The sequence below is a fragment of the Symphalangus syndactylus genome, chromosome 13 (assembly GCF_028878055.3).
Source record: "Symphalangus syndactylus isolate Jambi chromosome 13, NHGRI_mSymSyn1-v2.1_pri, whole genome shotgun sequence".
In the NCBI taxonomy this organism is placed as follows: domain Eukaryota; kingdom Metazoa; phylum Chordata; class Mammalia; order Primates; family Hylobatidae; genus Symphalangus; species Symphalangus syndactylus.
In genome coordinates, this window is record NC_072435.2 from 124,778,477 (window position 1) to 124,806,132 (window position 27,656).

General features: G+C 46.3%; 1 protein-coding gene and 1 long non-coding RNA gene across 5 annotated transcripts in view; one reads left to right on the plus strand and one right to left on the minus strand.

Annotated features, from left to right (window-relative positions):
- The window catches only part of TMEM132D (transmembrane protein 132D), an 835,610-nt gene that overhangs the window by 11,519 nt on the left and 796,435 nt on the right, over positions 1 to 27,656 (minus strand). For all 3 annotated transcript variants that reach the window (XM_055237230.2, XM_063615226.1, XM_063615225.1), the window contains one exon: positions 1,303 to 1,508. In XM_055237230.2, coding sequence (XP_055093205.1) covers positions 1,303 to 1,508 — 206 coding nt within the window. The remainder of the gene's footprint in view (positions 1 to 1,302; positions 1,509 to 27,656) is intronic.
- LOC129459919 (uncharacterized) lies at positions 7,600 to 27,342 on the plus strand. 2 transcript variants are annotated; one of them, XR_008650097.2, is made up of 5 exons: positions 7,600 to 7,795; positions 10,646 to 10,772; positions 25,057 to 25,202; positions 25,479 to 25,573; positions 27,110 to 27,342. It is a non-coding gene; the product is annotated as an uncharacterized lncRNA (long non-coding RNA). The 2 variants fall into 2 exon arrangements; XR_008650095.1 differs by lacking the exons at positions 7,600 to 7,795; positions 10,646 to 10,772 and adding an exon at positions 13,208 to 14,973.

The window sequence follows — 27,656 nt, forward strand, 5'->3', positions numbered from 1 at the left end:
TGTAACCCAAGGTGAGGCCAAACGTGATAAGAAAGGCAGAGAGGGCCAGGATGCCTGGAAGGAGACAGATGTCAGCTGCTCCCTCAACATCTGGTCCCTTCTGTGCAGTTGGCCCTTTGATGGCACCTTCTCGGTCTCCGTTAGAACAGCAGCTGTTCCCTCTCACACTCACTCCACTGCCATGTCTGAAGCAGGCAGCTGTGACAGCGTGTGGGATGCGCTGCAGTGAGACTCAGCCAGGTCTTTGGCGAATCTTCCCCTACAGTTTCTTCCCTCTGCAGCACCAACGGTCATTCTCTAATCCACGCCCTCAACTCAATACCAGAAACCCCAGAGACTGAGAAAGAATCATCGCTGAAGCCAGCTGCCAACTGTCCCTGAGACCCACAGCCTTCGTCCTTGAAGCATCCCCTCTCCCGGGGGTCATGGGACCAAAGGAATGAGCTTGCGAGGGAGGGAATATAAGTTATCCCTCAGATAAGCACCAATTCTCCGCCCCTGCCGAGTACACAGACTCCAGGGATACTTCCTTGTCTCAAAGTGCAGACACTTTTAGCAATCAACATGTCCCTAATACATGAATTCTTACACACAGTTTCTCTGAGGTGACAAAGTCTGTGAAGAGCCTGAGCTCCTACTGCCCCCTTTCCATGGTACTCATGTGGTTGCCCGATAGTGGATGGTGGAGACTCCTGGGGCACTACCAAGCACCATCGGGGTAATGTATCACTCAGTGGACAAGCCTCAGACGTCATTTCACCAAGGCAGAGAGCTCAGAGCTTCTGGACTGGAGTGCAGAGAGGCAGCTCAGGTCAGGTTGACCCTGTCAGATGTCCTTCCAGGGAACATCTGCTGCCTCCTTCTTTCCAGCATCAATTTTCCCTTCTAGAATTTGTTCATTCCTTCCGCCTTGGTGCACCTCTTCCTCTAGCTCCTCTGGCTCTAGCTGGGGAGTCTAGCCAGCCACTCAGTGTATTTGAGGGCCTTGGCTACAGTAACTAGATAAGGGAGGCCACAAAATCCCAGTGAGGATAAGACTTAAATCCAGGACTTTGCTGGAACTAGTGGGAAGGAGAGGAGGCGCTTTCTGCTGGAGTTGCAGAGAAGAGAGGATGAAAGCCTGGAACCTCCTGAAAAACGCTGATAGAGGATGAAGCCAACACAGGGCAAATCGAAGCTGAGCGGTGGAGGGAGGCTTGGTCCTTAGGGTACCACGTGCATCCTCAGACCCAGTCATGCCCGAATTTACCACCCCGTACACTTCCTTCTTAGCCTGCCATGGAGTTTCAGGGACACACCCACCTCCTGCTGGAGACGATAGGCACTCTCCAGCCCTTGATCTGATTGAGCTCGGTGTCGGAGACCTCGATCTGCAGCGGAAGCCGGGGCACCCACACCGTCATCTCCAGGGGGCTGCTCAGGTGCTGGTAGGTGAAGTTCACCACCACGTTGACCTTGCCTTTCATTTCTTTCCCATTGACAAAGACGTAGTCACATCTGTCAGAAACCTGTGAAGAGGTGAGAGAGAAAAGGGGAGGGAAAGGTGAGCTTTCATCCCATTGCATGGCCCAAGGAGGAGGAAAGGGAAGCACCCTGGCTGGTGGAAGTGCTTCCCTTTCCTCCCCTTACTGCGGGGAGGAGGTCCTGGTATGGAGCAGATATTGGCTGTTGCTTTTGAGTATAGCAGACGCTGTTATGAAAGGTGCTCTCTGAGTACCCAGGCTTCCTGGGGTCCCTGTGGCTAGGCTGGTGGACTCCTCCCCAGGGGCTGCGTGTGTTGCCGACAGCTCCTGCCACATCTTCCATAGAAGACTGCCCTTAGGTGAGTGGAGCTGTGTCCCTCAGAGTTACCTGGGAGTTATGTCCTGCTTACCCCGCTTCTCTGCCCAGTGACTACCTGGTGGGGTGAGAAGCCCAGGCTGTTTGCCTCAAGGAGGGACCCATGCACAGCACAGCTCATTCTTAAGAGCTCCTCAGGGAGCTGGCTGTGCTGTACCCGAACCTGACCTTGCTTAGCCCCTCCTCTTCCCCTCCTACTCTCTTCACTCCCATGCGGGTGTATCCTGAGAACGTCCTCAACAGAGCATGTGCAGACCACTTTCCCCTGCAGGCACGGGGTGGATTCTGAGGCCCGTCCTGCAGAGTTCCCTAGAGGGGCTCAATGGGACTTCACAGAAGTTGCCCACCATGTGAGCTAGCTCAATGATGCACCTCCTGCTGGTTTTCCAAAATGTGTCCTGTCTTGCTGCTCACTCCCTCATTCTGCATCCAGAGATCATTCCCCAAATAAAACACCTGTTCTCAAGTGCACATCACAGGCTCCGCTTTTCAGGGAGTCCAAACATGTGGATTCGTTTCATCCTCAGAACAACCACAATGCTAGGCACCACTGCCATTCCCACATTCCAGATGAGGGAGCCAGGAGTGGGGGAGCCTGTGTATGTTCCTCTACCAGGAAGGGCAGAGCCAGGATTTAGCCCTGGGAGTCTGGCTCCAGAGCTCAGGCTGTCAACTTCTACCTGGTGCAAGAGGGCTCCTCCACGCCAGCGCTGATGGGAAGAACCAAGTTCAATGTAAGGACTTTGTTCTCTTGTCTTGTCTCCTAGCTTTCCTGGGGGAAGGCAATGAGTCCTTTAGTTTTCATCCTAAACAACAATTGGGACATGTCTTTAGGGGAGTGTGGGAGCCTAAATAATAGCTCGCAAAGATATCCACATCCTCATCCTTGGTATCTGTAAACGTTACCTTACTTGTCAAAAGGGACTTTGTGGATGTGACCAAATTAAGGATCTTTTCCCCTCCCAGTTTTACTGGCAAATAAATAAGTACTTGGCAGATAAAACTGTATTAATCTAGGGTGTATATCTACAACGTGATGTTTTGATCTACATGTATACTGTGAAATAATTACAAATCAAGTTAGCTCACATATCCATCAGTCACCTCACATAGTCACGTGTGTGTGTGTGTGTGTGTGTGGTGAGGACATTTCTTAAAATTTGTATATATTTAGGGGGTCCACGTGGAGTTCTGTCACATGGATATAGTGCACAGTGGTGAAGCCCGGGCTTTTAGTGTAAACATCACCCAAATAATGTACGTTGTACCTATTAAGTAATTTCTCATCCCTCAACCTCCTCCTAACCTCCAACCCTTCTGAACATCCAGTGTCTATTATTCCACACTCTTTGTCCATGTGTCCACTGTATTTAGCTCCCACTTATCAGTAAGAACAAGTGGTGTTGGACTTTCTGGCTTTGAGTTGATTCACTTAAGATAATGACCTCTAGTTCCACTCACGTTGCTGCAGAAGAGGTGATTTCATTCTTCCTTATGGCTGAAAAATATTTCATTGTCTATTTATATTGTATATTTAGTGTATTATATATACATACTATATACAACATATATAATACACATGTGTATTATATATACAATGTATATTGTATATTTATATATAGCATTATATACATTGTTTATAAATGTGAATCATATATTTATGTATATTGTATATAAATGTTACAAAAAGGTAACGTGTGTATAACATATGAGTGCAGGTGTTTTTTCAATGTAATGATTTTCTTTCCTTTGGGTAGATACCTGGTAGTGAGATTGCTGGATAGAATTTTAGTTCTTTGAGAAATCTCCATACTGTTTTCCATAATTAATTTTACATACTATGTTATATTCCCATCAATAGTGTATAAGTGTGAGAACATTGAAGACCCACTGTCTTTCTTTGCAAATCCTAAATCTACCATACGGTATTATTAAGTAGAGTAGCCGTGCTATACATTAGGGCCCCATCATGTATTCAACAGCATAAATGAAACTTTCTATCTTTGACCATCCTCTCTCCATGTCCCCCACTTCCCAGCTCCTGGAAACCCCCATTCGACTCTGTTTCTATGAGTTGGACTTTTCCCCACATATAAGCAATGGCATGCAGGACCTGCCCTTCCGCGTCTGGTCTAGTGCACTCAGCATCATGTCCTCCAGGTCCATCCACATTGTTACAAATGCTAAAAGATTTTTTTCTTTGTTAAGGATGAATAGTATCCACCATGTATATACAGCACATTTTCTTTATCCATTCATCCACTGACAGACACTTAGGTTGTTTCCATATCTTGGCTGTTATCAGTCATTAAATTAAGGGTCTTGAGATAGGGAGAGCATCCTTATTGCAGCTGCAGAAAACAAATTCCAGGAGGGAGAGAATGACACACTTCAGAGCCCCGGAGTGTCCTCTATGACCGGGGTGTCCTCTGAACGGGGTGTCTTCTCTGACCAAGGTGTCCTACCTGACCAGGGTGTCCTCTATGACCACAGTGTCCTCTCTGACCAAGGTGTCCTCTCTGACCAAGGTGTCCTCCCTGACCGGGGCTTCCTCCCTGACTGAGGTGTCTTCCCTGACTGGGGTGTCCTCCCAGACCGGGGCGTCCTACCTGACCAGGGCATCCTCCCTGACGGGGGCCTTGCTGGTTAAGCTTAGAGGGGGATGTAAGAGGCTAGGACCCCTGCTTGTTGAGCCCCTAACACGTGTCAGGGTTGGAGGCTGAACACGCTTCCTGCTCATCTCACCTAGTGCTCACAGCCACCCCAGCAGGCACTGTTACTGTCCTCATTTCACAGGTGAGGAACCAGAGCCCAGAGATATCACATAACTTTTCACCAGGACACAGGGGGCAGGGAAGGGGCATAGACCAGATTCAGCCCAAGTGGGCACCTGTGGCCTCCTGCTCCAGGACAGCTGTCTCTCCTGCCTGAGGACTCTCTTGCAGTCTGCCTTTTTAGAGGATAAAAACCTCCTTTTAGCACTTAAAGGGGTGTGAGGAAAAGCACGGCAGAAATTACTTGGCTGTTCAAACACTGTAAAGGGCATTTCCTATGCAGGCCTCTTTCACCTTCACGATGAGGCAGTCAATCTATGAGAGCAACCGCTATGAGCTGCAGTCTCCAGGGTGATCCATGGCGCTGAGGAGAAACGTGGGCCCAGGTCCGGTTATGAGTGGGAGGTGCTTGTGTGTTCAGTATCTGCCACCAACAAAAGTCTTTCAATCTGCTTGAAAAGCTGAATGGCACACGCTCCGGTGGCTTTACTCTCATCTGCGGCCTGGCCACATTTCTTGCTTCAGGGGCCAGGGTGTCTTTAATAGGAGGCTTGTTCTCTCTCAAGTCTTCCGTTTCTAACTCAGGCTGAATCCTCATAGGTGAGCTGACTTCACAAAAGAAAGAAAGGGGCTGGGCGCAGGCTCACACCTGTAATCCCAGAACGTGGGGAGGCCACGGAGGAGGAACACCTGAGGAGTTCGAGACCAGCCTGGCCAACATGGCAAAACCCCATCTCTACTAAAAATGTAACAAAAATTAGCCAGGCATGGTGGCATGCACCTGTAGTCCTAGCTACTCAGAAGGCTGAGGCAGGAGAATTGCATGAACCCGGGAGGTGGAAGTTGCAGTGAGCCAAGATTGTGCCACTGCACTCCAGCCTGGGTGACAGAGTGAGACCCTGTCTGAAAAAAAAAAAAAAAAAAAAAAAAGAAAACGGGTTGCAGAATAGAGAAAATTGAGCCAACATTCAAAACTTTGACGATTTCACTTTAGAAATTTAGATTTCTAGCATTGCTTGATAATTTAGACAGTGGCGAAGTGGGGCCTCCAATCTAACTTGGCCCTGTTGGGGCAGAGTGGCACCGAGGTTTCCAGTCCTGCCCACCCCACAGTGTCTTTTTGACCCCAGCATTGACCAGCTTTATTTATGGTCTATCTCACCACTCTTCTAATAGAGAAATGTTTCTCTCGAGTCATGTCTCCACCCAAAAGTGGAGAAAACAGAAAGGGAGGGAGCTGTGTGTTTCCAAGACAATTCGGAAAGAGTACATTGCTTTATGAAAGGGAAGAAAATTCCTGTGTGTCTCCTAGGCAAATATAGAATGTCATTGTCTAATGAACACAACCGAAGATGCCATTATGATATTCCATCAGGCTGGTCTCTGAAGTCCTTACTTATGCTCACCTGGGCTCTGGGAATCCTACCTCAGTTCATCCGGGCTCTGGGGACCTTACTTCAGCTCACTTGGCCTCTGGAGACCTTGCCTAAGTTCCCCTGGACTCTGGGGACCCTTCCTAAACTCACATGGTCTCTGAGGACCTTATATAAGCTCACCTGGGCTCTGAGGACCTTACCTATCCTCACCTGGGCTCTGAGGACCTTACCTATCCTCACCTGGGCTCTGGGGACCTTACCTATCCTCACCTGGGCTCTGAGGACCTTACCTATCCTCACCTGGGCTCTGAGGACCTTACCTATCCTCACCTGGGCTCTGGGGATCTTACCTATCCTCACCTGGGCTCTGGGGATCTTACCTATCCTCAACTGGGCTCTGGAGATCTTACCTATCCTCACCTGGGCTCTGGGGATCTTACCTATCCTCACCTGGGCTCTGGGGATCTTACCTATCCTCACCTGGTCTCTGGAGATCTTACCTATCCTCACCTGGGCTCTGGGGACCTTACCTATCCTCACCTGGGCTCTGGGGATCTTACCTATCCTCACCTGGGCTCTGGGGATCTTACCTATCCTCACCTGGGCTCTGGGGACCTTACCTATCCTCACCTGGGCTCTGGGGATCTTACCTAAGCTCACATAGGCTCTGGGGACCCAGGTTCCTGAGCCTAGGTGAGCTTAGGAAGACACAAGCCTGGTCCCCCATGAGCGGACCTGGCCCCAACTCCATCCTGGTCTGGAGAGGCAGTCTGAGATGTGTTCCTGCAACAGCTGGATGGAGCAGAACTTCTTCCAGCATTCTGATATCCATCCCTCCCTTCATAGTTCTGTTCATTGCATTAGATTGTTAGACATTCCAAACTCCCCCTCTGGGAGATGAACTGGAGAAAGGTAACGGTCTAGGTGAGCCGGCAAGACCTGTTCATTACTTCTCATTAAAATATGACTAACTGTACATGTCAAATAATTTATTAACTACCACGTTACAATGCTGATGGTTTGAAGGGGTCATCTATTAAAACTCTTGAACCCCTTTCATAATCCATTTCCAGCCAGTCGCACTGTTCCGTTATAGGGATATAGTTAATATTTCTGACTCTGGTATGCATAATCCGGCACTTATGTGAATTTAATGCCATTTCCTTCTTTTCTGTTTAAATGCTGTATGAATTTAAATCTTATTTAAATATCACCAACATTCTTGGTTAAATTTATGTTCTAATATTTCTCTCTTTCCTTTTTTTTTTTTGTTCAAGAGCTACAGCTACAGTTGTTGAAATTCTGTCTTTTTTTCCCCCTCAAACTTTGCAGAAGTAGACATCCTACAGGAATGCTTGCATCTAGTTCTCAAGTTAGGTAGCACCTTTTTGTGCTTAGTCTGTGTCTTGGATTAAAAATGTGGATCACCTGAGGTCAGGAGTTCGCGACCAGCCCGGTCAACATGGTGAAGCCCCGTCTCTACTAAAAATACAAAAAAATTAGCCAGGCGTGGTGGCGGCGCCTGTAATCCTAGCTACTTGGGAGACTGAGGCAGGAGAATCGCTTGAACTCAGGAGGCGGAGGTTGCAGTGAGCTGCGACTCGCGCCATTTTACTCCAGCCTGGGCAACAAGAGCAAAACTGTGTCTCAAAAACAAAAAGATAACATTAATAATAGTGGTAACAATAATAGTAGTGGCTAATATTGTTTGCTACATGCAAGGTACTATACTGAATGTCGATAACTTATTCCACTTAATCCTCACAAAATTTCTATTAGATCGGTACCCTTATCCCCATTTTCCAGGTAAGAACATTGACGCTCACTGTCCTATAGCTATGAGGGGCTTGCCACACTGGGCTAATCAGAGGAGAACTTTAGCTCATTATACTAGGCTTATTTATTGGAAAACAACTTCCCCTAACTCAGGTGTATCTGTTAATGAACAGCACATGCTTTTCTGCCAAGAGATAAGCAAGTCTCAAATGGACGCCCTGGAGGACATGCTGGACACAGTTTCAAATGGACGCCCTGGAGGACATGCTGGACACAGTTTCAAATGCATTTACTGGACTGGAGGAGGACGCGCAGGGACATGCTGCAGATGGGCTTCGGGTCAGCAGGGTTGCTCCATGTACAGAGGGAAAAAGAGGCAACTTGAGCCTATTGTGGGCTGAATTTGGTTCCCTCCCTAAATTCTGTTTGCAGATGACATGATTGTATATCTAGAAAACCCCATTGTCTCAGCCCAAAATCTCCTCAAGCTGATAAGCAACTTCAGCAAAGTCTCAGGATACAAAATCAATGTGCAAAAATCACAAGCATTCCTATACACCAATAACAGACAAACAGAGAGCCAAATCATGAGTGAACTCCCATTCACAATTGCTTCAAAGAAAATAAAATACCTAGGAATCCAACTTACAAGGGACGTGAAGGACCTCTTCAAGGAGAACTACAAACCACTGCTCAGTGAAATAAAAGAGGACACAAACAAATGGAAGAACATTCCACGCTCATGGGTAGGAAGAATCAATATCGTGAAAATGGCCATACTGCCCAAGGTCATTTATAGATTCAATGCCATCCCCATCAAGCTACCAATGACTTTCTTCACAGAACTGGAAAAACCACTTTAAAGTTCATATGGAACCGAAAAAAGAGCCTGCATCACCAAGTCAATCCTAAACCAAAAGAACGAAGCTGGAGGCATCACGCTACCTGACTTCAAACTATACTACAAGGCTACAGTAACCAAAACAGCATGATACTGGTACCAAAACAGAGATATACACCAATGGAACAGAACAGAGCCCTCAGAAATAATGCTGCATATCTACAACTATCTGATCTTTGACAAACCTGACAAAAATAAGACATGGGGAAAGGATTCCCTATTTAATAAATGGTGCTGGGAAAACTGCCTAGCCATATGTAGAAAGCTGAAACTGGATCCCTTCCTTACACCTTATACAAAAATTAATTCAAGATGGATTAAAGACTTACATGTTAGATCTAAAACCATAAAAACCCTAGAAGAAAACCTAGGCAATACCATTCAGGACATAGGCATGGGCAAGGACTTCATGTCTAAAACACCAAAAGCAATGGCAACAAAAGCCAAAATTGACAAATGGGATCTAATTAAACTCAAGAGCTTCTGCACAGCAAAAGAAATCCACCATCAGAGTGAACAGGCAACCTACAAAATGGGAGAAAATTTTTGCAACCTACTCATCTGACAAAGGGCTAATATCCAGAATCTACAATGAACTCAAACAAATTTACAAGAAAAAAACAAACAATCCCATCAAAAAGTAGATGAAGGATATGAACAGACGCTTCCCAAAAGAAGACGTTTATGCAGCCAAAAAACACATGCAAAAATGCTCATCATCACTGGCCATCAGAGAAATGCAAATCAAAACCACAATGAGATACCATCTCACACCAGTTACAATGGCCATCATTAAAAAGTCAGGAAACAACAGGTGCTGGAGAGGATGTGGAGAAATAGGAACACTTTTACACTGTTGGTGGGACTGTAAACTAGTTCAACCATCGTGGAAGTTGGTGTGGCGATTCCTCAGGGATCTAGAACTAGAAATACCATTTGACCCAGCCATCCCATTACTGGGTATATACCCAAAGGATTATAAATCATGCTGCTATAAAGACACATGCACACGTATGTTTATTGCGGCACTATTCACAATAGCAAAGACTTGGAACCAACCTAAATGTCCAACAACGATAGACTGGATTAAGAAAATGTGGCACATATACACCATGGAATGCTATGCAGCCATAAAAAAGGATGAGTTTGTGTCCTTTGTAGGGACATGGATGAAGCTGGAAAACATCATTCTCAGTAAACTATCGCAAAGACAAAAAACCAAACACTGCATGTTCTCACTCATAGGTGGGAATTGAACTATAAGAACTCATGGACACAGGAAGGGGAACATCACACTCTGGGGACTGTGGTGGGGTGGGGGGAGGCGGGAGGGACAGCATTAGGAGATATACCTAATGCTAAATGACGAGTTAATGGGTTCAGCAAACCAACATGGCACATGGATACATATGTAACAAACCTGCACATTGTGCACATGTACCCTGAAACCTAAAGTATAATAATAACAATAATAAAAATGATGAGTCCATGTCCTTTGTAGGGACGTGGATGAAACTGGAAACCATCACTCTCAGCAAACGATTGCAAGGACAAAAAACCAAACACCGCATGTTCTCACTCATAGGTGGGAATTGAACAATGAGAACACATGGACACAGGAACGGGAACATCGCACACTGGGGACTGTTGTGGGGTTGGGGGAGTGGGGAGGGACAGCATTAGGAGATATACCTAATGCTAAATGACAAGTTAATGGGTGCAGCACACCAACATGGCACATGTATACATATGTAACAAACCTGCATGTTGTGCACATGTACCCTAAAACTTAAAGTATAATAATAATAAAATTTAAAAAAAGTTGAATAGATAAAATGTCTTCACATGGAAAAAAAATTCAAATGAATCTGACTGTATTTGGAGGCAGGGTCTTTATAGGGGTGCTTAAGTAAAAATGAGGTCACTAACATGGGCCCCTAACACAATATGCCTGTTTTTTTTTTTTTTTTTTTTTTGAGACAGAGCCTCACTCTGTCACCCAGGCTGGAGTGGAGTGAAGTGGTGCGATCTTGGCTCACTGCAACCTCTGCCTCCCAGGTTCAAGCGGTTCTCCTGCCTCAGCCTCCCAAGTAGCTGGAACTACAGGTGAGCATCACCACACACCGGCTAATTTTTGTATTTTTAGTAGAGATGGGGTTTTGCCATGTTGGCCAGGCTGGTCTCAAACTCCTGACCTCAGGTGATCTGCCTGCCTTGGCCTCCCAAAGTGCTGGGATTGTAGGTGTGAGCCACCGTGCCCGGCCTGGTTTCCTTTTAAGAAGAAGAGATCGGGGCATCAGGGCACACAGGGCAGAGAGACACCAGGGATGCACAGGGGAACAGTCACGGGAGAACACAGTGAGAAGCAGCTGCCCACAGGCCAGGGAGAAACCAAACCTGCACGCACCTAATCTCTGACTTCCAGCATCTGCAACTGTGAGAAAATGAAGCTCCGTTGTGTAAGCCACCTGCTCCTTGGTATTTTTTTTATGCGAACCCTAGGAAACTGCAATCAACTGTGCAGGCAAATACAGTCAGCCGTTCAGTCCCTAGAGCCTGCTTTCTTATTCCAGGAGGAAGTTGCCAGCCTGCAGGGAGAGGAGGCTAGCTGGGAACCCAGGGGACAGCCAGCTCCTGGTGGGGGCTTCATAGATCAGAGGTGTTAAAGCTGCCGTCGAGGACAACTGTCTATCTGGCAGCCTTCCCAGGTGTGCACATGCACTGAGTTGTTTGATTCTGACAGTAACCCAGCAAGGTAAGCATTATTACAATCCCCATTGTGCAGATGAGAAACTGAGGCACGATGAGATTAGTGACTTGCTGAAGTTCACACAGCTAGGATGCCTTGGATCTGGGATTGGAATCCAGGCCCTTCTGGGTCCAGAGTCGGCCCTCGTGTGCCTCACATGCCACAGTGGGCTCGTGAGGTCTCTGGGGAGCAGAGGCTGAGACAGAAGGTCCATTAGGCCGTAATATCTGTGAAGGAGGAAGGGAAGGACCCAGGATGGCAGCGGGAGCTCTTGGATCAAGAGGAAGACCCAGCAACATTTCTGCCAACTCACCGGAGGGGTCTGGAGCAAAGCCTGGGTGTTCAGGGAGGAGCCCCACTTTGGTGAAAGTGGCCAGACCCTTGAACCACCATCTTTGTCAATAGCTGGGGCTACCTGAAAAAGAGCAGGACTCAGCTCAAAACACAGGGACCCCAAGGAGCTAAGCGCTGGGGGCTGTCTGCTACCAGCACTCCTTGAGGCTGAGAGACAGCGCTTTCTGGAAGAAAGTCTGAGTCTCTTTCCCTGTCAGCCACAGGGAGCCTCTTAGTTATGACATGGAACAGGGATATTCTGGTGTTTTTGGAATCATCTATACCAGAAGATTCCATATATAGTCTATATTCTATAGCCTGTTTTCTTCTAAAATCAGAAATTCAAATTCCCAGGAAGCTCTGTTATTTTTAAATGAAAACAGAACATTTTTACACAACCTCACATTTCCACTTTCAGTCCTTTCCTGGGTCAGAGGAAATAATGCATTCAGTGAATGTTCTCTTTTCTTTGTCCTCAAAACCATCCACCATGTGGCCTGGGTCATAAGACCTCAGTTGTCTTCTCACAGTCACCGATGAGCAGTCTGATAGGAAATCATTTTAATAACAAGCCACCCAAGCCGCTCTCGCCACATGCCAGGCGCTGGTCCTGGCCAGGGTTTCTCTGCCCCTGCCCTGTCCACATTTGGGGCTGGAGAGTTCTTTGCTGTAGGAGGCTATCCAGGGCAGTGTAGGCTGCTGAGCAGCACCCCTGGCCTCCACCTCCGGATGCCAGTAGCATCCCTCTCTCCATTGGTGACGACCAACAGTGTCTCCAGACATTGCTAAAGAACCCCTGGGCAGCAAGAGCACCCCTGGCTGAGAACCAGTATTCTCAGCCCTGTTTGTAAATGTATTCGTGTAAGCCCCATGACACAGCTTTTATGACTCTGTTAGACAGATGAGGGGACTGTCTAAATGCATGCACATTCTTCTGTATGTTTCTTTTTCTTTCTTAAACAAACAAACATGTTTATGAACATCTACATCGCCTATATCCATAGAAGAAACTTAGGAATGAGTAATTCAAGAGATGACTAAAATCTGAGTGTATGTAGCATCTTCCACAAAGAACAATAATTTTATAGAGAAATAACAGGAGAAAGGAATGGCCTTAGGCCTCCAATGGTTGAGAAACTACAGAAAGGTAAATATATGGCGGAAACTAATGGAGAAAGGTTTGTCTGCAGAATTTTTCTGTGTCAACTCCGGGCTAATCATAGTCTAGAGTTATCTCCAGTAAAGGAGAATTTATATCATCCATTTAGGTAGAAAAGGAGAGGGTAGACAGAACTTTTCCTGCCTTTGTTTCTTATTAATCACGTTTAACTCAACATAATTCTTATGTCAAAAACACATATTTTTGGGTAACATTCTGGTTCCCTTCAAGTTGAAAGCTTGTATTCACAAACAAAAACTGCACATGCAGAAGTGTTTAATTTTAATAAAGTCCAGGTAATCAATTCTTTCTTTCATGGATCACACCTTTGGTGTTGTATCTGGAAAGTCATCACCAAACACGATGATATCTAGAATTTCTCCTGTGTTATCTTCCAGGAATTTTATCGTTTTGCATTTTTACATTTAGTTCTGTGGCCCACTTCAAGTTAGTTTTTGTGAGGATGCAACCCAGAAGAATAACATCAGAGGACTGACATGACTCAAGTTCAAGACTGCCTGGAAAACCGGAATAGCCAGGACAATGTGGTATTGCTGAAGGAATAGGTAAATTGAGGAATAGGCCAGAAAAGACAGCCCAGAAACAGACCTGCATAAATGTGGCCAACTGATCGTTGACAAAGGAGTGAAGGCAACTCAATGAAGCCAAAGTCTTTGACAGCCTTTTCAGTAAGTGGTGCTGGAACAACTGGGCACCAAAATCCATAAGAATGATAGTGATGATGATGATGAGATGGATCACAGAGCTTGCATTCTCATGTATTTTGCTTTTTCAAACCATGCAGTGACAAATGTCCTCGTGCCAACCTACTCGGGCACAGATACCTTTTTTCCTAGGGTCTCTACCAAGAAATGAGTCTTACAGTAAGATAAGGCAGTATTTTAATTCCACTAACTCCATTGTTCTTCACAACAGCCCTGTGAGGTTGGTGTTATCACATCTCCATTTCTTCTAGATAAAGAACCTTGAGACTCTGGGAGGTGAACATATGTGGTAGACTGCATTTTCCAAAGATGGCCACAACAGTCTCTCCTGCCTGCTCACGTCCTCTCCAAAGTGACCTTATTACGTCTCCACTGGAGAGGTGGAGTCTAATGCCCTCGCCTGGAATCTGGGCTGGCCTTAGTGAGTTGCTTGTGTTGAGGCTCAGAAAACAACATCTCAAAATATGTGCCCTTGACATGCTGAACTGAAGAAGCAGTCTCAAGGTCTCTCTGACCTTCCAACCATCACCCTCCTACCCTCTCTTAATCCTCTGTCTCCCTTAAAGCACAGGATAAAGTTCTCTGAGGTTCTCTTTTCTGTCTAAAGTCTGGACCCCACAGGAAGAAAACAATGGCCTCTGGTGCCTTCTCTGAGTTTTTATCCATTGAATTCATATTGCAGGAAGAAAGATGGAAATCTGTCAACACAGCCGGATAGACTTTTGTCACAAAGCATTTCCTGCTGTGCAGGCCCTACAGACTTTGCCCCAGGCCACTGTCCATTCCTCAAGCCCACTGAATTTCTCTAAAAATCATTTACTAACCCTCTAAAATCATCCACATTCTCCCATCTTCCTTTCCCCTAAGAAGAAAGGTATATAACCGTCTGTACACCTTATTGCGTCAGGTTGGGGTAACAACTCCGCGATTTTCTCTCCATGCATGCTGACTAATTTTTACGCCATTTATCCTATTAACCTGCGTTTTTTGAGTTGATTTTTCAGCAAAACTTCAGAGGGCAAAGAAGTTTTCCTTTGGCCCCCTGCACTCAGCCAATAGAATTTGACAGAAGTCTGAGCTTTCTGGTGCCAGGTCACAAAAAGACCTTCCACCTATGCTCCTGGAACACGAGCCCTTCAGATGCCCCCTCACAGAAGCCAGCCTCTGTGTCATGGGAAACCCAGGCCAGACTGAGGAGCCACATGTGGACCCTTCAGCCTACTAACAGCAACTGCTGTTCACACGGGTGGCCATGTTGAACATCAGCACAGTTCCACCTCCAGATGGCTCTGTGCAGTCTGCAGGAAAATGAAGGAACACAGGAATCCTCAGCAGATGCAGGTCAGAAAACCTTCTTCTATGTTCAGTCCCACCTTGGCAGAAATCTGCAACATCCTGGGAAGGACAGATGTTGCATTCCATTAAAAGTGGGAGTGAAACCCACTTTATTTATTTTTTATTTAATTTTATTATCTTTTTTTATTGAGACAGAGTCTCGCTCTGTCACCCAGGCTAGAGTGCAGTGGCACGATCTTGGCTCACTGCAACCTCCACGTCTCCGGTTCAAGCAATTCTCCTGCCTCAGCCTCCTGAGTATCTGGAATTACAGGCACCTACCACCACCCCTGGCTAATTTTTTGTATTTTTAGTAGAGACAGGGTTTCACCATGTTAGCCAGGCTGGTAACTCCTGACCTCAGGTGATCCACCTGCCTTGGCCTTCCCAAGTGCTGGGATTATAGGTGTGAGCCACCGTGCATGGCCAAACTCACTTTAATTAGGTCATTGAAGGTCAAGGTGACCCTAGCAAGTTGCAGAAGACTTGGAGAGCATCTGAGAGGCTGACGGGTTGGCTGCCAGGCCATGCCTCACGGTGATCTGAGGTCAGTTCAGAGAATCTCCGCTGTGGGTTTTTATGTCTGACTGATGCAGTGCAGTCAGCTGAGGATGGCAGTGAATGTGCAGAACTTAACTTTCTGTCTTTCCGAGGACAAAGTTACTTTAAAAAATCATCCAGGCCAATTCTATCTTCCAGCAATGCTTGACATATAATAAGGCCTCAATAATTTTTCTCTTGAGTGAATGAAGGTATTGCCCATGTCTGACAGATGAGGCAGCTGAGGCTAAGTGACTTGGATACGCCATCTTGCTGGTTCTGTAGAGGTCTCCTGATGTAAAAAGTCTCATTAGTTAAGAAAACTATCATCTAAGACTCCCTTGGCCAGTAACTTTCTTCTATGCAAAGCGAAAAGGTCAATTTAAAACTAAACCTAAATGAAATGGAATTCAAATGCTCAGGGTCAAATCCTAGGGGGAGGCACTGAGGAAAGGACAGCTGTCTGGGGGTCTGTGGCAGGGATTGAAGCTCTGCAGTGCCAGTCAAGGCAGGGATCTAAGCTCTGTGGCACCAGTTGATGGCAGGGTCTAAGCTTTGCAGCGCCAGGCGGTGGCAGGGATCTAAGCTCTGCAGTGCAGTCGGCGACAGGGATTGAAGCTCCGTGGCACCAGTTGATGGCAGGGGTCTAAGCTTTGCAGTGCCAGTTAATGGCAGGGATCTAAGCTCTGCAGTGCCCATGGCCCATTGGTTCATCCTGGCCGAGCCTCCAACAAACAGCCCCATGCAGCTTCTTTGCCTCGAGCATTTGTTGATTTGCCAATTCCTGTAGTATAAACACTTGTGATTTCATGCCGCCAACCCAAAGTCACTGAATGCAGAGTTGGGAAGACATGTGCCACCACGGCTTTTGGTAGCTGGTAGGACCAGCTCAATGGTCTCCAGTTACTGGAGTCCCCACCATTCCCTCTTGTCTTGCCACCAGCACTTGAATTTGCAGCCCCTGGAAATGTGAGCACCAAGCAAGAAAAGAATCAACCCCAGCTGGCTCCAAATCCAGCATTCCAGGTTAGAGAACTGTCCGCAAGAGGAAACTGAAATTCCTCATAGTCAGAGCTACACTCTACGTTTCCCGAGGTTGCTTAGTTACTGAGCTGCAGATCTAGGGTTGGAAGGCGGGCTTTCTGGCGGAGGCTTTCTCACTCCAAGGTAGTTGCTTGTTTCATTACCTCATGCTGTTTTTTAAAATTTTTTCTGCCTAGGCTGTGACAGTTCATTTATCATATATTTCAGGGACAATGGCATTTGTACTGATAGTGGAATCGTGGAAAATAGGAGGAAAAACGCTGACAGCAACCCAGGTCCTTTACGTATTTCTGACTATAAATAAAAACAATTAGATGCAAACAATATTTTTGAAAATAGAGAGAAACCACCAGTCTTTTGGACTCCATGATTCATAATCCCCCGCTTCTCTGTGTAGATGATAAAATTTGTGATTCAAAGCTGCTGTTTTTTTTTTTCTCTCTCTCTCTCTTCATGGAATGGAATGAAAATGGAAACAAGCCAGGTCTATGACAGCCTAGACACTTGGGGGGTGAGATGGAGAAGGTGGCAGAGATGACCCTTGCCTGGGTATTTTTTTCGTCCATTTCCCTGTGTGCTGTTGATACCTTTCTAATCCCCAAGGAGCACAAAGGAAAGGAAACAGAGGCTGCATTCATGAATCAGGCCAGTGAACTGGCAAGTGAGTCTTGCGTATGCAGAGACTCACTCTTCTCTTTCTGAGCCTTACCTTTAATCACACACATACACATGCACACACATGTGTACACACACATGCACACACATGCATTCGTATATGTATGCATGCACACAAGCACATGCAGGCACATGCATACACACACAATGCACACATGCATGCACACTCACGCTGGCATATGCACACATGCACACACACATGCAGGCATATGCGTACATGCAATGCACACATAAACTCACACACACTGGCATATGCACACACACACATGCAGGCACATGCATACACATGTGCTCACACAATGCACACACACGCACACACACAACACACATGCACACACACACACACGCACACACATACACACACGTATGGACAAAAATAAAGAGGAAAAACTGGAAACCTCAAAAAAAATCTCTAAATGGACTGATGTTTCTTCTGCTACCAGGTGTTGAATTTTGTTTCTCCTTTTGCTAAAACTTTCTCTAAGCCTAATACTCCTTGGAAACAAAACCCACAATCCACTTTTGAAAACTACTGAAGATCTTTTTCTTTTCGTTGGGATCATAAAATATTCTCGACCCTGAACCAGCTGCAGAAGTGAAGATGAAGTTAATACATGCTTCATATTTGGCCCAAATGTCCACTTTCCTATTTACAGCCCTTAAAACTTTTGCAGAATCAAGGCTATGGTCCTGGGAAGATAGAGGCTGCATTGCTCACACACCCAGAAGCAGAGTGTGGCAGCATAGGGCAACAACAATTACTGATTTTTGTTTTGTAGAAATGAGACACAGGAGGCATACATATCAGCACATTTATAAAAGTAAACATCGTGGAAGGCAGTTACTGTCTCTGAGCTCCAAATCCACCCTTCCATGCTGTTTTGTGACCCTACAAAATCAGCATATGTTTGATTTACCAGCTGTTTTCTTGTAGGCTCTTCCAGTGAGGGAAATTAGAAGGAGGCCTCCAGGCTAGGGGAAGACCAGGGATTTGCTCCTTCATCTCTTCTTCCTGGGCTCCTTGTCTTCTTGCTGTTCCAATGAGCATTAGGGCAGTAATGCTTCATCCCATAGCATCAGTTCCTTCCCACAGCAGCAACTGGATCCAGTTCACAGTTTCTCCAGCACTTGCAGAACCAGCCTCATTTCACTCCCTCACGGACAATACCATCAGCCAGCCCATGTCCCCACCTCGGAGGTCTGGCTTCCATGCCCAGATTTGGAGGAGCCAGCAACAGCTGAGCAGCAAGCTCTCCTTGGAGGGGGCTCCCAGACCCACAGGGTATCTATAAGCTTCCAAGTTGGGATAATTCCAACCTACTCTTTGTTCCTTCAGCACCCGGGATGGTGGCTGCTTTATGCATCAGGTTCCAGGGTGTCACCCAGGCCTCTGTTTCCCCTCCTGACCTCGTGGTCTGCCCACCTCCGCCTCCCAAAGTGTTGGGATTACAGGCGTGAGCCACCATGCCTGGCCTAGTTAACCATCTTTATGCTAAAATCTCTCTGTACAAATGACTGATGCAGATTCTGTCTCTTGGTTATACTCTGATGAATACAATGGAAACTGCCATTGGCAGGTGCAGTCACCATACCTGAAAGACGTCTGTGGGCTTGGGAGAAGGTTGAGAATGACCAGACACAGATCTCCTCCCACTTCTCTCCCCTTCTTGGACAGATTGGAGGAGGGCGTGCTCTGCCTTCTTAAGTGTGGTATGGGCAGGTGGCGTGCTCTGGCCAATGATGTGGGAGTAGAAGTGATGGGTGTCACCTCTGATTGGAAACACTTAAGAGCCAGTGCACACTCTTCTTGTCTCCTTCTCCTGCCCAGGAGGCCCACGATGTATGTGCCTCAATATGAAGGCCACCTGGGATGCTGAGCTGTCACTGTATGGGGAATGCCTGTCCTGGACAGTCACCACTGCTATCTTTGCCTAAACAATAGAGGCATGTTGTGGAAGGATGCTGAGATTCTGGTGCTGTTTGTTACCTCAGCATCCCCTAACTGATCCTGACTAATTGAGATGGCAGGCAAGACCTTAGCCATTTTGTTTATCTACTGTATCACCTAGAACAGTGCTTGGCCTATAGTAGGCACACAAGAAAGAGGTGACAAATGAATGGATAAAAGTGAGAATTCATGTGCAAGAGTTCTAATAGGAAAGATGAAATGGCACCAAATTTCTGAAACCATAACAAGAGAAAAACAAACAGAAAGGTTCTGAAAGCAGTGGTTCTCAGTCCTATCAGATATGATATCTCCATTGCTAAATGAATGTTTTAAAGCTCCCCTTTTACAACGCTGAAATGGAATTCACAGATAATGTCACGTACATACAAGGTAATTTTATTAAGATTAATATAATGCTCTAACTGGATATCGAATCAAGTAAAATGCATTTGTAATTTAATGATATATACTTCAACATGCCGTTTGAGCATGACCACGGGAGAAAACGTCTCTTCATAGTCATTGTAAATGCTGCAAATTGAATGCAGGTTGACACTTAGTAGCTGCTGAAGACATTTTCCAGTGTGGGGAATAACTCTCTATAAAGTTATAACAAAGACAAAATATTCCCTGATTAACCCTGAGTTTACATTTGTGAAAAATTCATGGTTCTGCATATTAAATTACATTGCAGATAACTACAGCTTTCCCCTCTAGTTTGATGGGACATTTACAAGTTGTGAATGACACAGAACAATTTTTTTGAGACAGTCTCACTCTGTCACCCAGGCTGAAGTGCAGTGGCACAATCACAGTTCACTGAAGCCTTGACCTCCTGGGCTCAAGCAATACCCCCACCTCATCCTCCTGAGTAGCTGGGACTACAGGTGTGCACCACCACACCTGGCTAATTTTTTTTTTTTTATATTTGTAGAGATGGAGTTTCACCATGTTGCCCAGGCTGGTCTGGAACTCATGGACTCAAGTGATCCTCCTGCTTCAGCCTCCCAAAGTGCTAGGATTACAGGTGTGAGCCACTGTATCTGACCAGAACACAGGACAATTCTTTGTCACAAGAGCCTGTCCTGGACATTGCAGGGCATTTGGTGCCTCTGACTTATGACGATGAAGTGCAAGAATATGCCTTGATCCTTGCAAAAAATAATCACTCCTGAAAATGTGCCAGACACTTACATAGTGTGGGGACGGTTATGTCCCTACTGACATCTGTGGCTCTAAGTAGAATATTCTATCCCTGAAGGTCCCTACATCACACACAGACCTTCCACCCATCTTAGTCCACAGAGGGCAGTGAGTCATCACATCGGGGTCACTGCTATTGCCTCACAGTGACCAAAGGCAGGCCACAAGAGGAAAGAAGAGGAAGAAAATCCATTGCTTTCAATGTGGACAGATGAGCAAACAAGAGTGCATTTTCATTCACCAAGTCCTGGAGGTGCGGTAGGGTGGGAGAGGCAGAACAAGCCTGTGTGCCTGAGAGGGAAGAAGATGCTTCTGAAAACATCACAGACAAAACATATTTCTCTTCCATATGCATGGGAATGAGTCAGCCTTCCTCTGCTTGGCTTTCCTCTCTTCATCAACCCTCAGCCTGACCTTCTGTCTGTGTGATTGCAATCAGCATAAAGCAACCACAGGATGGTTCACCTACATTCAGGAGGTCATCTACAGCCTTTTCCATGCTTGTAATCTCCTAGGTAATAGGAAATGGCCATTGTTGGCCCCTGCCCCAGTGGATCCTGTTGGTAGAGGGTGCCCAAGCTTGACCCAGGTCATTGCTCCAAGGTGTCCTTCAGAAAGAAGGAGTGAGAGCTGCTGCTTCCAGACTTGGACATCTGCGTGATTGGCGGCCTTCTGCCCAACTCCTGCAGTGCACAACCTGCTCAACCATGCATAGTGATTCTAGAAGATAGTTCTTGACTTGATAACAATGAAAAATAATGTTGAGTTATCACACCACTGGCTCTTTTGCCAAATGCTTCATGGGCCCTTCATTCTAACATTTTTCTGGAAAGAAAGCTTCCTGCATTATATGTGCTGGGCTTCCCCTCTGGTTTCATGGTCACCCTGGCAGGCTGTGAAGCACAAGGCATTCTGGGACTTCTGCTTAAGACTTATTCCCACTCAATATTTATTGACCCATAGGACCACCAACTCTTTCACTAGAGACCATCTATCAAACTGCTTCAGTTCACCTGCTTCTGCCAAGGCACTCTCTGCAAGTTCCTGAGTAGGAAGTTTTCCTTGGCTTTGCACATAGATATCTGTGACTTTTTTCCGACTTCTAGGGAAAGAAGTCCCACCAACATCTCAAAGAGGGCAGCAGGTTGTTGGACCATGAGAGCAAGAGCTTGTCTGACTTCTGGTGACCTCACTGGAGTGTTTCTCAGCTCATAGACAAGGTGGCTGGTGGTGCACACCATGACTTTGAAGGTGGATGAGCATGAGGAAGTTTAGTGCAGATTCTGAGACAGGCTCTGGAGCTGGATGCGTGGGTTCAAAGCCTCACAGTAGCCCTGTGGCTATAGTTGAGCAAGTTGCTTAATCTCTCCTTGCCTTAGTCTCCTCATTTGTAAAACCGGGATAATAACAATACTTGCATTTTAGGGTTACTGTGATGTTCAATGACTTAATATGGTTGGAACAATCCTTATTCATAAGAAGCTGGCATTCATTATGTTATGCATTAGTTATGAACTATGTTCATAGCTAATGCATATAATGAACATATGTTCATAACTAATGCACATAATGAATGCCAGCTTCTTATGGTTTCATGGCATTACTGCTAATGATGAGATAAAGACGAATGCATCAATACAAGTATTGGTAACAATACAGGTGGTCCTCAGATAGGGCAGAAATCCTTATGGCTGGAATTTGTGAAATGGAATCGGAGTAGTATATCCATAGCATGTGCTCAGTGGCTATTAGGCAGAGTTCATCTACAAGTATGTGGCAGCGTTTTTGTGCTTACCAACTGGTAAGGCAGTTATTTCTTAAGACTAGATTAATTTCTTGTTGCTGCAGAATATTCCCATCTCCCAGCATTTGGTGCTCACGTGCTGTCTCTCCTAAACAAACACCACCCACGTGCTGAGCATCACTGGCTGCCCCATGTTCACTATGTGGCACCTAGAAAACTTCCTGAAAGTTTCATTTGCCTCCTGATTTTGGCAGGTGGGCCCGAGACAGGCTGCCTGCTTTATTTTCTGACCTGGTTTCTTGGTTGCATTCCTGGGTTTGGGAAGATGACTCAGATCTCAAAGTCTTGGATAGTAGACAACATGCTTGCAGACGATGTCCCTGGTCCTGTTTAGGTTGTAGCTGTGATGTTCAGCAGGAGGGCGATGAGTCGGCTCAGGTGAATCCTCCCCAGAGGCTGTGGTTGGCTCAGGTGCCAGGGAACGTAATGAGCTGCTTGGTTCATTCAGACTCTTCTATCTCCTCTGCCAATTCTGGGGAAGCTCTCCCTGGCTCTTATGTAGACACACTCAGATGTATGCAGTATTTCCCAAATTTCAGCAGTGCTCAATCTACATGCAGAATTACTGCCATACCCACACATTGTCTCGAGTTCTCAATATTTTGATTAATTTTTTCAAGACTTTATTATGAAAAATGTTAACCAAAGAGAAAGATAAATTATACAGTACCCACTCATATACCCACTGCCTCGCTTCTGTAAGTAACATTCTGCTGTGTTTGCTCTATCGCATATCTGTCCACTTCCCAGCTCTCTATTCATCTTCTTTTGTGATTCATTTCAAAGGAAGTTGCAAACATCTGTTTACCCCTCGAGGCTCTAGACTGCATGCTATTAACTAGACTTCAATAATCAATTTCTTGTTTTATGTAAAAAACACAACTTTGTACTATTACCAGAGATGGAAAACTACTATCACCGAACATAAACACAATTAAGTCCTTTTAAATAGGGATGGAGAAAACACAATAGTGTTAAAAGACACCAAGAGGAGGTGTTCAGAGCTTCTGCGGGAGGAAGAGACCCCAGGCCCGAAGGGCCATGTGAGTTTTTCCTTCTAGATAAAGCGGAGGCATTGCTAGGCTCTGGATCTGGATGTCCTGGGTTAACATTGTTCCAGCTCCTTCACTCTCTGGCTGTGTGACCTTGGACAAGTCACTTAACTTCTCTGTGCCTTGGTTCCCTCCTCTGCAAAATGGGGATGGGGATCATGGTACCAACTTCATTGGGTGGTTTGAATAGTAAATGAGTTAATATATACAAACTCCTTAGACTTTTGCCTGCACGTAGCAAACATCCAATTCATGCAGTCACCCTCTGATATGGTTTGGCTGTGTCCACACCGAATCTCAACTTGAATTGTATCTCCCAGGATTCCTGCATGTTGCGAGAAGGAGCCAGTGGGAGGTAACTGAATCACGGGGGCTGGTCTTTTCCGTGCTAGTCTCGTGATAGTGAATAAATCTCACGAGATCTGATGGGTTTATCCGGGGTTTCCGCTTTTGCTTCCTCCTCATTTTTCTCTTGCCTCCACCTTGTAAGAAGTACCTTTCGCCTCCTGCCATGATTCCGAGGCCTCCCCAGCCATGTGGAACTGTAAGTCCAATTAAACATCTTTTTGTTCCCAGTTTTGGTTATGACTTTATCAGCAGCATGAAAACGGACTAATACACCCTCTCTCTACCTGTGGGTGTAGTCTGATGACATCTATGTGGCAGTGTAGGGTGGCAGCCATGGAGGAACGCTATTTAAATATCCCTTCTAGAGGGAGTTGCCAGAAGGAGAGTCATTCACCACAGCTTCTGACCTCAGGGGCCTTCAGAAGCCACCTGGTCAGTGTCCAAGCACGGCCAAGGTGCAGGGTGGCTGCTGGGACTCCATGCAAGGCTCCTTTATGGGCAACCTCTGTGGCAGCACTTCCTGCTTGGCTGCCCGAGGATTCCCAGTGCTTCCTGCAGTCAGGCACTTCCTGCCCGGTTCTCCCTCCTTCCCATCCTCCTTTCCCAGGGACCAGACCTGCATCGCGTCCTGAAGCTCAGCCTGCCTACTCCTGCTCCATCTTTTCTTTATTCTTCACAACTGCAGTCCTCAATTAATCTCTGGTGCACTTAACTCTGTCTGCTTCCTGAAGATGCTCACAGATTCTGAGGATTCCCCATATGCTGTGACGTGAGAGTCAGGGGCAAGGGAGGAAAACAGCCAGCTCCACTACCTGTCTACCCTCCCTCCCAACCATTGAGAAAGTTCCCTGTTAGAGATTCATTTCTTTGGACCATGAAGCTTTTTGATTCCCATTAACCTTGACTGAGTCACGCTTAAGCCTTTTACAAAATTTTCTGATTTGTTTGTGAAATATAACATATATACCAATGAACATCAGATATATAAATGGGTTGTATGAATAATTATAAAGCAAACTATATACCAGCAAGTGAAAACATAACACACTGCCCCAGAAGCACCCACAATGCACGAAAAATCACCCCCCTCTCCGTGAGGTGCCTAAGTAAGGAGAGGAGGGGGAGAGTGGCTGCCAGGGGAAGGACCACGGATGTGCTCTGTGGCTCAGCCCCCTGGCTCTGCCCAGCCTCTCCTTGTTGGCACAGATCAGCCTGAGGGCCACGCTGCACACCACGGGCCCATGACCCTCCATCAGAGTCACTGGGCACTGGCTGAACAAGCACCTGCAGTGAGCTCTGGATTGCAACACAGCTATGAAAAGAAGCCAGCTGGTGCTCTCCCTACTCACATGGAGAGATTGCCAGGGCAGATTCCAAAGTAGAAAAGTCAGAAGCAATACAGGAGGGCCTGTGTGCCCAGCTACCACTGTGAAAACCAACCCAGCTGATGGGGATTCTTCTCCATTGCTTTCTAGGTTGTCGCTGCCCTCAGCCTCCAGATGCAGCCCCCTGCCACCTTCAGGACCCCTGGCTCTCCCGCTGACTCAGTAGTGAAAGGGTTTATGTGTGCAGAGGGAGTCCTTCAGGAATCTGTGCATAGAATGCCACAGTGCAGAGGAAAGTAAGACTATGCCACTGTATTTGACTTAAAACCTCCAGAAGGATACATAGGGAAGTGACAAAACCTACAGGGAGCAGGGGAGGAAGAGGGATGGGGCTGCAAGCCAGGGGATGCAGCCACCAGGAGATGGGGGGAGGCAGGGAGGATCCTTTCCCAGAGCCTCTGGAAGGAGTATGGCCCTGCCTACACCTTGATTTGGATTTCTGGCCTCTGGAACTGTGAGAGAACAATTGTCTGCTGTGGAAAGTGACCTAAGTTTGTGGCAATTTGTTACAGCAGCCCCAGAAAATAGAACACCTGCTAAGTGAGACTCCTCAGCCCGGCCAGAGAATGTGCGTTCTGACGACTGCTTCTCATTTGCACCGATCGCTGTGAGTGCCTGATGGGTGGGCATCCGGTGCCCAGAGAAGGAGTTGTTCTATTATCCTTGCACTCCATGGAGAACAGGTAGAAATGAGTGCTTCTTACCAAGAAGAAATCCACCCATCGTTTCTGAATGGCTGTTTTGATTTCATCTTCCAAGGTGGATGATAACTGATTATGAAAACCTCCCTCCCTCTCAGTCTCTCAACAAAAGCCTAGCTTTGCCGGTTGCTTTGAGCTGGAGGGTTCTTTGCTTAATATCTAGCAATGCTAGACAGTAATCTTTACTAGGCTAACGGAAATGCTGTCCAAAATGTGCATTTCAAACACAACCTCGTGATGTACTTGCAGTCCAGCATTACATATTTAATGCGTGTACCCAGTAAGGGTACCATCCCTGGGGGCACGGAGGTCTTGACCAGCAGTCAGGGGTCCCTGGCACTCTTCAAGATGCCTGTGTTTTGCTGCTGGTGGAGGGGGGTGGCAGTGTCAGGGCTAGAAAAGTCTGCTGTATCTCTGACATCATTCCTGGTTCCATAGCCTCTTTACCTGGTTTTTCACCCCTCTTGGAGATTCATCCTAGTCAATATCCTTTTATAAATTGAATAAGTTCAATTTCTGCATAAATCAGTCAGAGTTGCTCTCTGTTGCTTGCAAATGAGGACTCTAACAGTGACAAAGATTGGGTATATTAGTGAGGCCTGCCTGGATGCATTCTGGGGTGAATGTATGAAAAGTTGGGAAGGACAGGCAGAATCCTCAGGCTTTGAGCCCACGTAGGGTTTATACCCGTGTTGTCCAAGGTAGTAGCTGCTAGTCACATGTGGCTCTATAATTTTAAATTAATTAAAATTAAGTGGCCAGGCATGGTGGCTCATGCCTGTAATCTCAGCACTTTGGGAGGCCAAGGCGGACGGATCACCTCAGGTCGGGAGCTCGAGACCATCCTGACCAACATGGAGAAACCCTGTCTCTACTAAAAATATAAAAAATTAGCCAGGTATGGTGGCACATGCCTGTAATTCCAGCTACTCAGGAGGCTGAGGCAGGAAAATCACTTGAACCCGGGAGGCAGAGGTTGAGGCGAGCCGAGATCATGCCATTGCACTCCAGCCTGGGCAACAAGAGCAAAACTCCGTCTCAAAGAAAAAAAAATTAAGTAAGATTAAAGATTTACTTCCTGTGTTGCACCAGATACATTGGGAGACTAGGAATGCTCAGAAGCCACAGTGGCTGGGGGCTGACATATTGGTCTGCACAGGTTCAGAACATCCCTGTCATCACAGAAGGTCCTGGTGAACAGTGCTAGCTTAGAGAATAAAGGAAAAACTCTCTTCCTTGTGACCCAAGGAAGCCCTGAATCTCTTCTTGCTGTAAGTGTGAAGGGAGAAGCCACCTTGATTCTACTGTGTGAAGTATCCCATAGTCCCAAGGCTTTGCAATCTTTGTGCTATTGCTATTGAGAGAAGATGATGTAATGATGTATTAATTGACATGGTTTTCTTTTTTCTTCTGAGCCAAATGTTTTTACTTCTACTCTATAGGTCTTCTTTCTGAAACCGCCCAACTTTTCTCCCAGAGAGTATCATGGAACTGAACTTTCAAGATCAGGGCATCTGGACATCAAGACAACAGAACCCTCATCTGGCCACCTGCTGCTTGTTGACCAATTCCCATAGAAACCACTAACTTCAGTCAGTTGGAGAGACGGATTTGAGATTTGCCTTCTGTCTCTCAGCTGATGTCACCAGCAATAGAGCCTTCTTCCCTGGCAATACTCAATGTCTCAGTGATTGGCTTTCTGTCCAGGGAGCAACTGGACCTAGGCTGAATCCCTGGTGTTCAGCAACACTCCCATTTCAAATAGTTAGAGATTCACTCACTATTTTAATAAAAACCTCCCGAGAACCAACTATGAGCCAGGATTACATCTGGGCTCTGGAGATACAGGAGGAAACAAAATGGAAACAAAAATGTCTGCCTTCACCGCGCTTACACACTGGGGGAAAAATGACAATCAGTAATAAGATACATTTAAAAAGAACTATTAGCAACAGGTGCTAAGGAGAAAAATAAAGCAGTGAAGGGTGC